This window comes from Centropristis striata, chromosome 13 (assembly GCF_030273125.1).
Source record: "Centropristis striata isolate RG_2023a ecotype Rhode Island chromosome 13, C.striata_1.0, whole genome shotgun sequence".
In the NCBI taxonomy this organism is placed as follows: Eukaryota; Metazoa; Chordata; class Actinopteri; order Perciformes; family Serranidae; genus Centropristis; species Centropristis striata.
The window spans coordinates 24022562-24040559 of NC_081529.1; the positions used below are offsets into that span (position 1 = coordinate 24022562).

General features: G+C 36.9%; 2 protein-coding genes across 2 annotated transcripts; one reads left to right on the plus strand and one right to left on the minus strand.

The window, feature by feature from the left end:
- Positions 1–353: 353 nt before the first annotated feature.
- On the minus strand, positions 354–9810 carry dnajc7 (DnaJ (Hsp40) homolog, subfamily C, member 7). Its single transcript, XM_059348224.1, has 14 exons — positions 9710–9810; positions 7763–7851; positions 7496–7620; positions 6031–6144; positions 5363–5437; positions 4777–4895; positions 4377–4530; positions 3995–4159; positions 3363–3454; positions 3116–3189; positions 2884–3030; positions 2607–2759; positions 1764–1826; positions 354–1674 (listed from the first exon to the last, which is right to left on the minus strand). Exons 1-14 carry the CDS (start codon positions 9781–9783, stop codon positions 1637–1639), a joined length of 1482 nt encoding a protein of 493 aa, XP_059204207.1. The 5' UTR covers positions 9784–9810; the 3' UTR covers positions 354–1636.
- A 10-nt stretch (positions 9811–9820) lies between these two features.
- Positions 9821–12408, plus strand: nkiras2 (NFKB inhibitor interacting Ras-like 2). The gene is made up of 4 exons (XM_059348225.1): positions 9821–9859; positions 10460–10576; positions 11502–11743; positions 11958–12408. Exons 2-4 carry the CDS (start codon positions 10483–10485, stop codon positions 12198–12200), a joined length of 579 nt encoding a protein of 192 aa, XP_059204208.1. The 5' UTR covers positions 9821–9859; positions 10460–10482; the 3' UTR covers positions 12201–12408.
- Positions 12409–17998: the final 5590 nt, after the last annotated feature.

Here is a 17998-nt window from a genome sequence, read left to right on the forward strand (position 1 = left end):
ATTTGGGTGACATTTCAAAATAGAGACAGAAAAGCCCTAGTATCTTACTTTACTGCTTTCCCCTTTGTTTCAGGATACTCCCTGTCAAATTTCAGACCTGTATGATTATTTCACAAGAAAGAAACTTCCGCAAAAAGGTTTTTTTTTCACCCTGAGGCGAAGGGGTCCGAGTTGCTCGATATGAACTTGTGGAATAGGAAATAATGCTGAAAAAACATCCTGAGGGCTGGACCTGGCTCAGTCTACATGCAGCGGTTGTTAACAATTTTACAACCATATTATCAATTGCTATTAATCGCCACAGAATTATAAATTCTAATACTAAGCCACTAAAACAAAAGAAAAAAAAACACTTTAGGGGAAACCCAGAGGAGGCCAACTTTATTGACATGGCTGGTACTTTTCAAGGATAAAGAGAGGATGGTTTCACCACAAGGGCAAAAACAATGAGAGCAAAGATGAGGACGCTTTTCTCCCTTAACTGCACCAAGAGAACGAAAAACTCACCAGGAAGTAACTAAACATTACCAGGTAATCCATAACCATCCAATGACTTTCAATAGCAAACGCATCACATTCTATTCTTATGCCCTTCTTGTTGCATTTAGTAAAATAAGACAGTTTGCATCACAATCAAATGAAAACAACAAACATAATATATTTCTGCATTGTTTTTCATGCAGCAAAACATTCATTTTCCTGAACTTGTGTCAAAGGGGCGCTCATAATCTTTTATACAACAGAAAAACGTCCTCATCTTCCACCAATGGTTCTATCAGACAGCAAATTTACAATAAATATACATATCAAAATAAAAAAAATGGAAAAAACTATCATCACAAATCAACACTTTACATTCCAGTAAAATGTACAATGCAGCAATCTGTGAATGGCAACATCAAACATAAAACCTGTGACAACGAGAGGGAGGGGGGACTTTGCTGGTAACAAAGCCAGCACAGCTGTCTCCACTGCCATCTTTCTAATGTGCTTCAGCTGTAGTGTGAGTGTAGGTTTAGGCTCCAGCTGTCAATTTAAAAAAAAAAAAAAATGCTCAAGTGCTCCTATTGGCTTATGACAAGGAGGCAGTTTTCAGTGTGAATTCGTAGCAGCCAAGTGTCTGTCTGACAGATTGTTCAGAAGGGGAAGGCGCCGCTTGCTTATTGAATTTCTTCAAAAATCATTAAGCAAGTTATTACCTTTCATGCAGAGAACGCCCCCTCAGCAGTAAATTGATACGAGCCCGATAATAGCTTGCTCAATTGCATCTCAAGAGTTTCCCCCATGATGTCACTTCCTGCATGGATCCCTAAAAGCTCTGATACAATAGCTGCACAATCTCTGCTACCCCAAAAAAATCCAGAAATACTTGGAGCAGTGTTGCTAGTCATTACTGACTTTAAAGTTTGTTTCATTCGCAGAAGAAGAAAATCAAATCCAAAAAATCAGTAATACTATCAACTGAGTCTTTAATTCATTTGTTGCATGTGGTCATTGGGTTGCATTCATTCAGCCAATGGCATAGACAGGAAACTGACTTGCAATCAGTCAGTCATTAAATATGGATGGTGGGTCGGGGGTTGAAATTGTTGAAAAGTCCTGATGTAGTAACTGTTTGGGTAGACAAATCCTCCGATTAACCAAACTGGAAGAAGAAATTTCCTGGTCCAGACGCTGAAAACAACAAGTAACAAGTAAGTCAGTGACTGATTTATTTACAGTAGAAAAAATTTTAATTCTCACAGCTTTGTATGCATACATACCTTCAAAGCTAAAACCTCCTGGGCCTCCGAAGAATGCCTTGAAAATGTTGTTGGCATCAAAATCTGGTGGAGACAAAATGCAATTAAGAATTGACATCAACAATTTTCCAGCCAGATTTTCAACATAAAAACAACAGCTGTTTCATACTGAAAAGGTGGCTCATTAGGATGCCATTAGGATAGATCTCAGCTGAGATCTGTACTTTAATCTGTTTACAAAAAGTCTTCACAGGTCGGCCTAAACCCCAAGACCACAGACCTGTAGGGGTTCTGATCTGATCTGATCCCTTCTTGGCAAGGAGGATGGATTATATGCATCAAGACCAGGCACATTAGGCAAGTTTTCATACGGATGTTGGCTAGTGCTATACCATTGTGAAGTAGGATGATAGCCGGAGTTTCTAAACTTGTAGCTTAATTATAAAAAAAGAGGGATTTCTTGTTCTTCCACCTTCTTTTTTTTTGTTAAAACGTGTTTAGGCATTATGGTTTTGAAATGTAAAGTGGCTATACAGTCAGTGTCTCTGTTCATCTTTTCTCTTGTGCCTTTAACACTGCATAATCCTTAAGCTTGTTCTGCATATCAATCATTAAACAGTGACAATTAAATGCTATGAAATATGTCTTATTTTCATTAAAAAAAAATCTATAAAACAATTGGTAACAACAGATTATTACAGATTTTTTACAACTCTGTCAGTCAAAATGACAGACAACAAGGCAGTGAAATGCATCCTCTGGGGTGGTGCACTTCTGGGTCTTTTTGGGTTCAGAAACACATTTTAAGATGCTGTAAAGACTCCTTCTGAGACCCCCCATCTCAAGGCTTGGCCAGCTGCTTACCTCCCATGTTCATGCCGTCATCCTCCAGATCCTGACCGCTGTCGTAGCGAGACTTCTTCTTTGGGTCTGAAAGCACGCTGAAAGCCTCCCCCACCTCCTTAAACTTCTTCTCCTCTTCCTTCTGCAACTCAGGACTAGCTCCGCTGTGACGGTCTGATGGGAAGGAGAGGAGGGTTTTTTTTAGAAAAAGGAAGAGAGACAACTGTATACAGTGTTACGTAGAATTGCACCATGATTGCTTCATTGTTGGGACCAAATTGTCCGCTCGGTTAGGCACCTGGGTGATGTAAAAGCGCCCGTTTGCGGTAAGCTTTCTTGATCTCTTCTTCTGTGGCATCCTTATTCACCCCAAGCACTTTGTAGTAATCTTTCCGCTTGCTTTTCTTTAACTCCAGTTGGGCATTTTTCAGAAGGTGCTTGTGTTCTGGAGAATCAATAAGAAAGACAGGACAGGTTAACATACAATTAAGCAGAATAAGGAGGATATATTTTTGTCCGCAGAGTCTTACCTTTTGTCTTCTCTGTCTGGTAAACCTTCTCATAGTCTCTCACTGCCTCTTCATACTGCTCTGTGTCCATGTAGCTGCAGCACAGAACGCACAAGTCTGATATCTTTTCTTTTAGCCAGTTTAAACAACAAAATAAGAGAAGTGCAAGTAATGATCCTGTCCCATTTGTCCAGATCTGTATTAGAAGCCAAACACAACAGAACATACTGTCTCCATTAACAACCAAGTTAGAAAACTTGGGACATACCACTGTGCTCTCCGCAAATAGGCCTTGATGTAGGTCTCATCCAGTTTAATGGCCTTTGTGCAGTCTTCAATGGCCTGTTCTAGTTTCTTCAGCTTTCAAAGAAAAAGACCAAAGTGTGACCATATGAGAGAGAGAGAGAGAGAGAGAGAAAGAACAGTAGTGGCCTACTTCTCCCTTACGAGACAGAAGAAAGTACAGTATGGCAATAACGAGGACTTTGCAAAGCCTGTGCTTGTCCTAACCTATGAATAACTAAATGAGGGTGTGTTGTGTGTGTTATGCATGGGGTATGACTTGTATTGCATCAATTTTATGCTGATTCATCTTCTATTATCAGGATTCATTTATTAGTTGGATTGTTTTTCAGTCATTACCTTCATCTAACAGGCTCAAGTCACTTTTTCCCCGTCCTCTTTCCATTTCTGCATTTTGTCTCCTTTGCAATACTAACTCATCCTATTTACTAATTTATAAATACAAGTATTTTAGCTTGATTGCTGACTAACAGATTAGCCCTTTTAGAAAATCACTACCAAGGAAGCTAATCTTTATTTCACAGCTGAACACCCAAAACAACTTGCCAGATGTTGATGTAATCAATGGTGTCTCCTGTGTGTGTGTGTTTTCCTTACCTTAGATCCAACAGTGGCCCTATTACAGAACAGCTTGGCATTAGTCTTGATGTTGTTAGGGTCTATTGTTAACGCCTCAGAGTAGAGCTCATAAGCTGCCTCAAAGTTTCCCTCCTTGAATGCCTTGTTGCCCTCTTCCTTCTTGGCTTTTAGTGCTTTGGCATTCTGGAAAGAAAATACAAAGGACAACCTTTCAAAGCTATTCTGGGCTACCTTAAGAGCAACATCAATCTGATAGACAATAGATGACAGAAAACCACAATTTTTTATTTAATTGTCCGTAAACACCCACTTTAGATTAAAAGGCAACCCCGATTAGATGCTAATATTTATAGGAATAAACCATGTGTAAAAGTTTGATGTATAAAACTTAATGACTCACTCTGCATGCGAGCCGAGCCTTGTCATGATCGGGAGCCATGCGCAGGGCTTGGACAAAGAACTGAACAGCCTTGTCAATGCAGTCCTCGTAGTACAGACAGAGACCACGCACGTACAGTGCATCTGCATTGGTGGAGTCCATCCGCAGGATATCGCTACACAGAAACAAATAATGACTATTAATACTAAAAGAAAGCATAAAAAAAAGGAGAAATATGGCATTTTGTGTAGTCACCTTGAAAGGTTTAGTTTATAGCTGAAAACTGCTGATGGTACATGTTATGGGACGCACCATACCCTTGTGTCCTACTCTGCTTTCAACCTGTGCTCATTGTGACAATTTCCAATCATGTACATCAAATAAATGAGTCACCAAGTATTTTTCAAATATGCTGACGTACCTGGCGACAGACTGAGCCTCAGGGTAGCGTCCCAGCAGGGCTAAGCACTCTGCCTTCAGTATCTTGAACCTGTGACAGGCTGCGGCAGACTCCAAGGCACGGTCCATGCAAAAAACAACCTGGAGACAAGCACAGCACAGCACAGCTGCAGTCTGTGTCGCTCAATGTGTCTGTTACTGGTGACCAGGGTGGTTTATGTTTTATGTTTTATTAACAACAACTTTAACAGTAAAATACATTACAAAATACATTAGAAAAGTGCAGTACAAAAGTTCATTACAAAATGCAGCACAAATTTAAAAGGCAGTTTGTAGAATCAAACCATTGAATTATAGCCATTTGGATTAAATGTTTAGGAATAACTGGTCAAATGCATTTGATCAGAAAACAAATAAAATACAAAAAAAAACAAAAAAAAAACAAAACAGTACAGCTTTAACCAGTATCATTGATACGGTGGGGAAATGCATAATGCTGGAGTGGCCAGACACAGTGGCAGGTGGACAATAAAGTTAATTTATACCCTTCTGGTGACATACCACACAACTGACAGAATAAATAAGATTGTAACTACTGTGTCACTTACCATCCGGAAGTCTCTCTTATCAAACCCAATCTCTGCCATTCTCTCATATTCAAGGATGGATTCTGCATTCTTCACCTGAAAGGAATTTGTGGTACTTAGTGACAATGAGAAAGACCTGTAGATTAGTTGCTCTACAGCTCCCACTGGCCTGTTGCCTGTGCAACACCTAGTGCTTGTTAAACCAAGTCAATGCAAACACAAGTACTTCTGTGAAAAAATGTTTTAAAAATTTTACAATAACCTCCTCTTAAAGGCAAGGCAAGTTTATTTATATAGCACAATTCGGACACAGGGACATTCAAAGTGCTTTACAGGGGCAAGATTAAAATACATAAAACACATTAGAAGACATTTAAAAGCGAATTAAAAAAAATAATAATAAAAAAAAGTGAATGTATAAAACATTTAAGAGCGAATGAATAAAAATTACAGGTTAAAATGGAAACAGAAAAGTCTTCAGACTTGATTTAAAAGAGCTGAGAGTTGAAGCAGAACGCAAGTTCTCTGGGAGTTTGTTCCAGAGATTTGGTGCATAAAAACTAAATGCTGCTAAGTAGCTGACCGTTACCTCTTTATTTACACTAGCTTGGCCAAAGCTTCTCTGATAGTGGATAATCGCGTCCAAGTTGTCAGATCACGTTCTGTCAAACTGAGGCCAACAAACTCACCTCCTGTTGGGCCTGGCTGTTGTCAGGCTCCAGCTCCAGAACCCTCTGGAAACAGCGGCTGGCAGCCATAGCGTTGCCAAGGGACAGGTGGCACTTGCCCTCTCGCAGATGGCCCTATGGGTAAAAGACTAAGTTCACAAAATGAAGTGACAACGTCCCTCAACACTGTGTAGCAGTGTAGCTCTTATTTACACCTTTGTTAGACAACACACCCCTTCTACTTTTGGCAAATTATTATGCTAGTTACTAAATTCTGATTAATTGTTTCGGGACTGCTATGGTTGTTTAAATTGCTGTTGTTTTGGTCTTTTAAAACTTGTATGTACATTTTTATGTTATGTGTATGATTTCTATGTGAAGCACTTTGTGACTTCTGTCTGTGAAAGGTGCTATATAAATAAAGTTTACTTACTTACTTACTTAAATGAACTACTATACGAGCTAAAGCTTTTGTATTGAGCTAAACATGACTAAAACTAAAATGTATAAATGCATAAAACTGGTCATTCCTGTGAGTTGAACAAAAACAAAGCTCTATTTGTTTGTTGTTAGAAACCATTAAACTCAAAGTTCAAGGTCCCGACTTTCTAAAACCAAAGCTCCAAAGTTAATTTTACTCTATTGTGAAGCAAATGTTATTTATAAAGATGTTCCGATACCATTTTTTCCTACTAACCCTGTATGGATGTGATATGATTGCCATCATTGTTGCATTAAACCATTTTTAAAACATAAATACATAAACAGAATAAATGCTGTAGAAATTTCTATTATCCATATTTTACAGTCAGTGCTACCCGCAAAGGACTTATATAAATTAATATTGGAGTAAATAACAGTTCTCTCTGCTAGCACCTGTCTGATCAGTACTGTGCATGTGAAAATCCCAACAGAGATTAGAAGGAAACTAAATTGCTCGGTTGTCAGCAACTTCCATCATCGAGTTTGGATGCAACTATTGTTTTTTTACAGAGCCGATGATGGAAGTAGCTAAGGAGTGAGCAATCTTGCTTCTTCTCTTCTCTTTTATGAGCTGCACATGTGCAGTACTGATTGGGCAAGATGTACAGATTGGTCGGCAATTGACACGTGTTGTTGCTGTTCCTCTGTTGTGTAATAATAAATAATAGGATAATAGGATATCTGATGGGCACTTTCTTTTTTTTCTTCTTTTTTCTTTTTAGCATTTTTGGCTATATTGGAAGTACATTCCAGTAATACATAAGTAATTAAAGGGATCTGAACGACTTTTTATACATATTATTACTAAATAATACCCACATAACATGCCCATTTTCTAGAAAGATGCAAAAAAATAGATAGAAAATGCTTGAAATCATTAAGCAAAGCATTAGGAGAAGAGGCAGGCTGAGTTAAACTGTACAAAGTGAAACAAAAATAATACATTACAAGAGTAGAGTTTTTCACTTTAATAGAATGAAACAGTTAGTTTCCCACAACCTACCTTCATGAAATCGTTATCTAGTCGTACTGCTTGCTGGGAATCTTCTAAAGCCTCTCTGTACCGACACAACATCATTAGCGTGGCTGCCCGGTTTCCGTAGTAACTTGCATTCTTCGGACACATGTCTGTATAAATAAAAACACACAAGTTATTGACCTCACATCAAGGACAAAATGCAAACTTTTTTGTTTCTCATCCAAAAGAGGAAATCAACAAAATCCCATCCACTAACAGACAGACAGACTCAAATTATTTAGGGATGATTACCTATGGCCTTGGTGTAATAATTGAATGCTTCTGCGTAATCCTTCTTGATATAAAAGGCATTGCCTTGCTCTTTGAAGCCCTCCGCTTCCCTGTGAACAAGTGGGCAGAAAGACAGAAAACTCAGGTGAGCGTAGTTATGGGCAGAGCATAAATACAGTTGTGTGGTGGTTAGTGTAAGAAAATAATTATACACTTGATGTTCTCCAAAAGACTATACATTTTTATATTAGTTAATTAATAGTTTACATACAATTTTTTGTAGCAGATAGATTGCACAAAAGACAATGCTATGGTGATCGATGTTACAGGGACTGTAGTAAAAATGCAGGTTGTGCTGCTCTGATTGCATTGAAAGGTTTACTGTTTACTGATTTTCTGCATATGGTTGAGTGTTTTTATATTATGACATTTTTTCCACAATATCAGGCTGAAAAATAGCAATATATAGCCCTGCTTACAGTCTCCCAATATACAGCACAGGCCAAAAGTTTGGACACACCTTCTCATTCAATGCGTTTTTCTTTATTTTCATGACTATTTACATTGTAGATTCTCACTGAAGGCATCAAAACTATGAATGAACACATATGGAATTATGTACTTAACAAAAAAGTGTGAAATAACTGAAAACATGTCTTATATTTTAGATTCCTCAAAGTAGCCACCCTTTGCTTACTAGAATAAAAGACATGTTTTCAGTTATTTCACACTTTTTGTTAAGTACATAATTCCACATGTGTTCATTAATAGTTTTGATGAATTTACAATGTCAATAGTCATGAAAATAAAGGAAAAACTTTAAATGAGAAGGTGTGTCCAAACTTTTGGCCTGTACTGTATCACAGTATATTGATATGTAACCTTGGATCATGACACGCATCTTATAAGCATTTTGTCTGACCCACTAGCAATATGCTTGTAAAATCTGCCAGTGGTTGGTAGATGTCCATCTCTCTCCAGCAAAACAAACAATGCAAATCCATTACGTGGCTGGTAGAATTTTGAACATTTAACGGCAATTTGGCCAAATGGACAAAAAATATATTTTTGCACTCTGAGCATCTTATTCATATCACAAGATTATTGCCAGTACACAGCCATAGGGGATGTCAGCTGGCTAGGTTTATTTTAAGAATTATAATCTTGTAAACTACATAAAATATCTTAAACTGTAGGGCAGTTAAGTCTGAGGCAGGGAAAAAAATGAGCATCATCCACAAGCAAAATCCTGGTAAAATAGGCAAGTGGCTGGTAGATGTCCTCCATCCTGCAGCAAAACAAACATTGCAAATCTATAAAATGGCTGGCAGAAAAATGTAATACTTAATAACAGCTGGAAAATATGTTTGCACCCTGAGGATCTCATTCATAATCAGGTGTCAAGAAAGCGAGCATGTCCAGGAATGTGACTGGCTGCATTAGAGGAACTTCTGGCCTGAGTTAGCTAAACATAGAAAGAACCAAACCAGCAAAGCAGTCATGAGTGCCTACTCCAATCAAACGCGTGGCTATTTTGTGAAGCTGACAGGGAGCAGGGCAGGGAACATATGACACCATGCTGTGGGCAAACGCTGTTACTTTTTTTGGAAGTCTTTCATGTTTTACATCACGACCACACATTGCCTAGGGGTGTCATTAACCAGTTAACCAGATAGCACCATACCAATATAAAATGAAAGCAGTGCTCTTGGCCTGCAATGGCAGATTCATAGATATTGCAGTTCCTAACGGCAACCCAAGAAATTCTGCACAAGAGCTAGCTCTGAGAAGCTAAACGCTATTCTGGGCAACATTTAGCCAAACAGCGGCAGCGCGCTAGTTAGCTCCCCATAGTGCGAAGTGCGAAGAAAATAAACACACAAAGGACTTTTGGTTACACATGTCACCAAGACGCTTCGTTATAGATACATTTCTGCTGCTGACAACACAGCATCAATGTTGTTTTACCTCTCTAATTCTTCGTCGCTGAGCAGCTCGATGTCAGGGTCCATGTTCACTGTATCGCAGCTCTCTGTCGCCATTTTGCCGTCAATGGAGGGGGGCGGGGCCACATACTGCAGTCGTGACGTACACTGTAAACAGGAAGTAGCTCGTTAGGTAAGAAGAGAAGCAACTAACTATTATTCTCGTATCTAATACATATTTATCTAAATGTAGCCAGTATCTGCGTGTGTGTGTGTGTGTGTATAGCCCCCTCTGTTTTCTTAGTTGGATTGGCCAGTTTCAGATAACATTTGCTACTTGATATATGATATCGTGGCTTTGTATCTTACCGAAAGCTAATGCTAAGCTAATTCTTAAATTCATTGGCTGTACAGACGTCAGCATATTCAGCTAGTTTGCCGATGTTACTGTAATATAACAACATTAATAACAAACAGTTTGTATATTTTCTATATTTATTTGCTGTAAATTATTTATTGTTTGCAACAGAATTAAATCATATAGTGATGCTAACGTTTCCCTGCTAGTTTGTGCACTGATAATCATGATTATAAACTATTTGACAGGAATTAAGCAGTTTACAGTTTCCTATCTGTGCATTTGATATTAACTGGTTATAACATAATCAGATTTTAGAAGGCTGCTAACGATACCTCAAAGACATGCTATCGTGTGCACTGGCGCTGTAGTGCTAATAGAGTATTTGACAGTGTTTACATTGTTTACAGTTGTGTGTATCTTCTCCAAAAGCAGATTTCTTGACCTGAGAGTGAGTCATGGGCAAGAGCTGTAAGGTGGTTGTGTGTGGCCAGGCCGCAGTTGGTAAAACAGCTGTATTGGAGCAACTACTGTATGCCAATCATGTTGCAGGTATACCTTATGCCTTATAAAAATATCATTTTCCATTTATTCATTCAAAAAAGCACAATTGACATGTTCTGATGCACTGTACATGCATGGTGATTCACAAGCGAGTTACAGGTTGGTTAATCTCTGCATAATTACTGGTATTATACATTTAAAATTTAAGTTTGATAGCAAGATGGTACAGATTGGCACATTTAAGGTTATCTAATACCATAAGCACACCATATATATAGCAATGGGACAACAAGAATAATATGTTATCCCTGTGGTTCGATCCCTGACCATGGCAGCCTACATGTCGAAGTATCCTTGAGCAAGATACTGAACCCCAAATTGCTCCCGATGCAGCGTTCATCAGTGTGTGAATTAATTCCCAATGGTGGCAGGTGGCACCGTTTAGCGTAGCCTCTGCCACCAGTATGAATGTGTGTGTGTGTGTGTGTGTGTGTGTGAACGGGTGAATGAGCGCAGTCTGTAGTGTAAAGCACTTTGAGTGGTCGCAAAGCGACTAGAAAAGCGATCTGTAAGTGCAGGTCCATTTACCATTTACCTGTCGAGGGTGTCCCCTCTGGGATCGGCTCCAGCTCCCTGCGACCCGAGTGCGGATTAGCAGTTAAGGATAATGAATGAATGAATACTTCAAAACTTCTCAAGTTCGTGTTAGTAGTAAACAACAATTGCAGCTCACTTAATCATATGATAGCTGCCAAATTAGATTTCTGTTCACAAAAAAATACTAGTGTGTAACCCCAACTTTAAGCTTCATGTGTAATGATGAACACATTTTCTGCATGTTTTTTTCAATGACAGCCTTTTTATGCAAAGTGCATTCCAAGTTTACCTCCAAGTAAAGAAATTAAAGCAACTGTCTTAATATGTATGCAGTTAATCACACCATAGGTGTCTGTCTTTGTTTATCCACTGTTAGGCTCAGAGCCCATGGAGACCCTGGAGGATATCTACATCGGCTCCATAGAAACTGACCGCGGCACACGAGAGCAGGTGCGCTTCTATGACACCCGCGGACTCAGAGATGGGATGGAGTTTCCTCGACATTACTACAGTTTTGCAGACGGCTTTGTACTCGTCTACAGCATTGACAGTAAAGAGTCCTTTAAGCGGATGGAGGCCCTCAAGAAGGACATCGACCGTCAAAGAGACAAGAAAGAGGTGAGGACTGAACCCATTCATTTGATTGGGAAGGTTAATTTGATGGTACTTTGATAGCACTGGGTTAATTAAGAGGGGAGAAGCCACAATCGTTTTCTCCAAATCCTATTCTAATTATTGCAATGAGATTAAGCTAATGTAGTGAAGTGCACTGATGTAGACAGAGTGAGTGATTAAACTGACATTGGGCTTACCTGATGATCCTGATCCACAGGTGACCATCGTGGTCCTGGGTAACAAGCTGGACAAGCAGGATGAAAGGAGAGTTGAATCTAACATAGCCCAGAACTGGGCCAAAAACGAGAAGGTGCGTCTGTGGGAGGTGTCGGTGGTGGACCGGCGCACACTGATCGAGCCGTTCGTCTACCTAGCGAGCAAAATGACCCAGCCACAGAGCAAGTCCACTTTCCCTCTCAGCCGCAATAAGAACAAGGGCAGTGGCTCTACAGACAGCTGAATGACCAGACACTGTTTTCATATCCAAGAGGAAGGAAAGAGATAGAAAAGGTGCTTTAAAGGGAACATAGTTTTGCTAAAAAACTATTTTGATATTATGAAGGATTGATGTGAAAAGTGTTGATGAGTAAAGGCGGGATGATTGTATGGATATTTATATGCAGTGAGTACTGTTTGTATTGGTTCTGCATCCATGTTTGATGTTTTGGTGAAATACTTTGATTATAACTGAGTGAAAAATGCTGATCTTTTATCAGCTGAGAAAGAATACATCATTTTGTTCTTAAACTACTGACAATCAACATTTTGATCACAGTTTATACTTAAACAGTCCAGTGTTTCAAGATACCAGAGACTCATGGTGCTCACTGTATAGATGTATTAGGACCTAGCACATGGATATACACTGGCTACTATTTTATTTACATGTACACTACATGTACACACAGACTGAATCAGAAATGGCACATTTCAAATCACACAAATGCTGAATTTCACGTTATATAAGAGTTGATGATGTTTGTTGATCTGGAGATTTGTTACACTTTATTTGCCGAGATTCACTGTTGGATGTTGTACAGTAAATGATTGACATTCCTTATCACGTATTGCCTTCTGTACAGGCTTTATAAATTTAAATATGAGATAAAAAATATGAAAGGCAGTTTCTGCAGGCTCAGGTGCCACTTTTTTTTCTGGCTGTGACACATTAAACAGCACTCTGTAGTTAAACGTTGTAGCATGAACATAGAGACTCATCATGTGATTAGATACAGTTACTGCTGAAGTTGAAGCTAGTATATATATATATATATATATATATATATATATATATATATATATATATATATATATATATATATATATTATTTCTTCAGGGTCAAAATTTGAGCAGCTTTTTAATATTTGTTTTATCTAAAGGGGAATATTTGTTGATAAAGTCTGTATTCATGTTTGTGCCTCAGGCTATCAACACTATGTATCGTGCATTCAACTTTCTTGTGAATATCAAGCTTATATGTATTATAACCATAAAATGTGTTCACTTGATATTAGTTTGCAAGTTTTGTAAACAAATTAAAGCATTTTTTTCTGCCTGATCAGAATTTATAGTGGTGCTGAAATTAATAAAGATACAGTACAACTTTCTTCTGTTTTTCTTTTTAATTTTTTTTTTGCACTTAATCATGGAGTTTTCAGTTGCTGAAAAGGAATCTAATAAGTTACAAATACTGATATTAATGGCATGAGTGTTTAATGCCCTCCAGTGGTAATAGTAGGAACTGCAACATAACATTCACTAAAGGTAGTATACACTACATAGCTGTGTATTATTATGGATTACATGGAGCAGAGGTATCTGGTATAAAAGTGTATACTACTAATACAGATATTTTGTGATAACAAGCCTAGTTATATCATTTTTGATAACTAAAAGAATAATAATCACTATGAATAATATTGCCACTATGTGGTAACTCATTGACAACCCTATGGTACTGCTCATTGAGACAATCAATGCATATGTACTTGAGCTACACTGAAACACTGAACACATGCTTGTTTCTTTGGGAGGGATTTTTTTAGTGCTTGGTTTGATAAGGAACACTACTGGCTACCCCTCCCATGGGGGACACAAATCCCCCATAGAACAGTTGAAAGAGCTATGTTTTCTATATGAAAAGTGCTTTAAGTTTCAGACATTAGTCATAATATCATGCCAGAAAATTCAGGGAAAATAATCACAAGAAGTACATTTTGATGCTGATACTTTTGTAGTTTTACTTAAGATTGGAATGCAGGAATTTTACTTGTAGTGGAGTAATTCCACAGTGTGGTATTAGTACTTTTACTACAGTACAGCAGCCAAAAAAATAACATTATTAAGAATAGGAAAAAAATATGTAAAAAATGTATACAGAATGAGTATACTATTACTGTCTACTGCTGTATATATGTTTTACTCATAATTGGTTATTAAACTATTATAATGCACTGCTACTTTTCTGGACAAAAGCCTTAAAAAAAATTAATGAAATGTATCAATTAATTGTGAGTACAGGTGATATGTTTTATCAACGCTTTCTGTCATGTAGGGGCATTTACGGACAGTTTTTTCAAGGGAAAGCAAGTTTCAGAATTTTAGTTAAAATATGGTGTTCAATCTTGAATTAAAAAATAATGATTATGAGATTCCAATTAAAGCCAGCAAGATTAAAACCCCAACAGGAGTAAGCCAAATGTTCAAATGTCAAGCTATAAACAGCTGATGACTTCTGCTGCAAACAAAATATTGAACCAATAAAAATAAAATATTCATGACAAACATGATCAGGGCAAATGATGGAAAAGATGCTTCAGTGATTCACTGATATTGGAAATGGGGTGCAATTTGTGCTGAAAAATTGATTTTTTTTAAAGTTTAAAAACATCAATACAGTCTTAATAAACTGAACCAGGTTTGTATTCAGCTATCCTTGTTGATCTGTGCACTGCACCACATATTTTAATGCACAATGTTAAGAAAATTGGTTGCAAAATTAATTACTTTTGCATTCTATATCCATCAATGAATGTCAGTGTTTTAATTGTTGCTTTGGCTAAACCAGTTCTGGAAGTGGTAATGAAAACAATGAGGGTCGGACAAGTTCAGAGATATTTAGGCAGAGGAAATGATCTGCTGTTTCCACCCGGCCATGTTGACTGGAGAGGTTAATGCAAGATAATGAGAAAACCTCAAGTGGAACATTTATGAAATATATTACACTCACCTTAGTTTCCCCAGAGGGTGCTATCATGTACCATCTCATTTCAATCATGTTCTTTTTAATGACTAGAAGAGAGCCAGCGCACTGATGTAACTTCACTCAAAATGCTTCAGCCATTGTATCACACGTTTGGGGCAATGACAGTACACCAATGTATTAATTTTATATCCCCAAGTTCTAACAGCTAATGATGAGACTCCTTCAGCATAACGTCTCTGTGTCCCCCCCGAAGATTCACAACAAAAGAAGTGAAATAGACACTGTGAATGTGCAGGAGCAAGGCTTTGATTTGTCACTTGCCTGTGTGATTTATGAACCTTCGTCTGTTTTCCTTCAGACTACACTGACCACAAAAGAGAAATTCACACTTGCTTGTCACAGTCACAGGGCAACAAGGCGACGCCCTTGTGTTTCTCCCAGTAATGACCTTTTACCGTTTACTGCATGCAGCTCTCCCAGGGCGCCCAGGAGATAGATAACATTTTACCCCCAATTTTGTTTTTTTGTGCGCATGAAGAGAAAATAGACTTCATCTTCCAGCTGCTTTGACCCTCTTTTCACAGCTCCCACCATGAGGCGTCAGATTAGCAAAACAATTCCACACAGGAGTGAGCACATACAGTCTTAATGGCAGCGCCACCTTCATTCTCGCTGGTATCGGGCTGTTTTTTTTGTGGGCTGGAAATACCAGCTGCCTCGAAGCCATCAGTTATGTCAAATGTTAGTTGTCATGCTGGCTGCCCACGAGCCTCAGAGACAGATCATTTGTCCTGAAAGCATGGGCAGATTTAATGTGGGATAAGTCAAGCTTAAGGCACTCTAAACCGTGCACAAATTAGATCTTAGTTATTGCTTATAATTTGTGTATGTAGAAAGAGTTTGACATTTCTGACATTGTCCACAGGGACATGTTGACACATTGTCTCCCACCAGTCAATAAAAAGACAATTTAAACTCAATAAAGGACTAAATAAACACTGTTGAAGCTGAAAATTAAATTGATTTATTCCGTCTCTCATCTCTCTCTTTTTTGTAGCCTGAAGTGCAGCAATATTGATGGCTCTATATTTTACAATGCAGTAATTGCCTGCTGTTTTCTATGTAATAATCAATACTGTGTGATTGGTAATATCTTCACGATACATACAATAAGTATTTTCTTGAAAATTCTGCAGTTACTGTTTTCAAAAGATTTATCTCTGATTGGGTGCCAAGAAATAATGAGAAGTATATATAAAACTCTAAAATCTGAATATCCCAATTAAAATACATTAATGCTATAAGGTAACCAAAATAAGGAACTGATATGGAATAATGTAACAGATTTCATTATTTAATTTATGGCATAATTGCACTGTGGGTAGGTAAAATAACTAGGCGCAATGGGCATAATGTGTGATTAGGCGCTATAATGCACTAATTAAAATTTTAAAATGATCATTTATTTAATATGTAATCCTCAGCAAAGCTGAGGCTAAAATCAACAGCAGAATATAATATAATAATATTAATAATAATAACAAAAACAACAATAACAATAATAATAATAATAATAATACAAATAAAAAAGTAATTAAAAAAATATTTATGTGTAATGCATAATATTTACCTTATAATAACATCAATATTTACCTTATAATAACTATAGATAGTACTTTGCTATTGTTGATTGATGCAGTGGTGGAAGAAATATTCAGATCCTTTAAGTAAAAGTACAAACTCCACATTGTGAAAATACTAAAGTTAAAGTATTCATTGTACGAATGTTAAATGTTCCTGTCAGTGTTTTACTCTTATATATGATGTTTTTGGATTAATATTACTTCTGCATTAATGTGTATGCTGCATTCCACTGCTGTTTAAGGTTGTGCTCATTTTAACTTTACTTACTTTTTCTGTTGGGTATTTTAATGTACAGCCAGCAACGCATCATATTCTATTAGATCATGTTTCAGCATCACTGTCCTGTGAGAACTGCACATTTCTCTAACAAGTCTAAAAAAAACAGCCTGTTTTCAGCTCTGTGATGATGCATTTTTCTATCTGAAGAGAGGTTTTAAATATTTTATTTAACTAAACAAAAAGGAAAATCTTTCCAGACCATAAAGAACATTTAATCTTTCCATTTCTCAGAAAAAATAACATTTGCCTCTGAGATGTTAGGTAGTGGAGCAGAAATATAAAGTTCCATAAAAGAAAAACTGAATAGTTACATTCCACCACTGCATGACGATGTAACTTTGCCTTTTACATGTTTTACAAGTTTATGATACTAAACATAATTTATTTGATGTTTCTGCTAATTACTGCACATTGTTATTATTAAAAAAGCTCTGTAACATAAAGTGCTTTTGATCAAATATATACTTTTTCTACGAGACAATATGTAATTTATTAGCCACGATTATGACTATTAACATAAATGGCAATGTCTTTGGATGGATGGATAGATGGATAGATGGATAGATGGATAGATAGATAGATAGATAGATAGATAGATAGATAGATAGATAGATAGATAGATAGATAGATAGATAGATAGATAGATAGATAGATAGATAGATAGATAGATAATACTGAGGTAGCATAAATAAAAACAATAGAAAAAAACACAGAATAGAACAAGGACAAGGACCTTTAAGAAGTTTAAAAGAAGAACATCAGTTGGTAGGATGGTTGGCAGATGATGGTAATAATTAAACTGGTGATATGATATGATGGCAACAATGCTATAGTGACTAGACGGTATATAATAATAATAATAGTACATATATATATATATATATATATATATATATATATATATATATATATATATATATATATATAATATAATATGTAATAATAGATAACAATATAAAAATAAAATGAAAAATATAAATAAAGTAATAATAAGTAAAATAATATGATATATAATAATAATAATAATAATAGTAATAACAATAATAAATAAATAAGGCCGGTATAATAATAATAGTAGTATATTACAGTATATAGTAATAATAGTAATGGTGTATTCTCTCATGCTAGG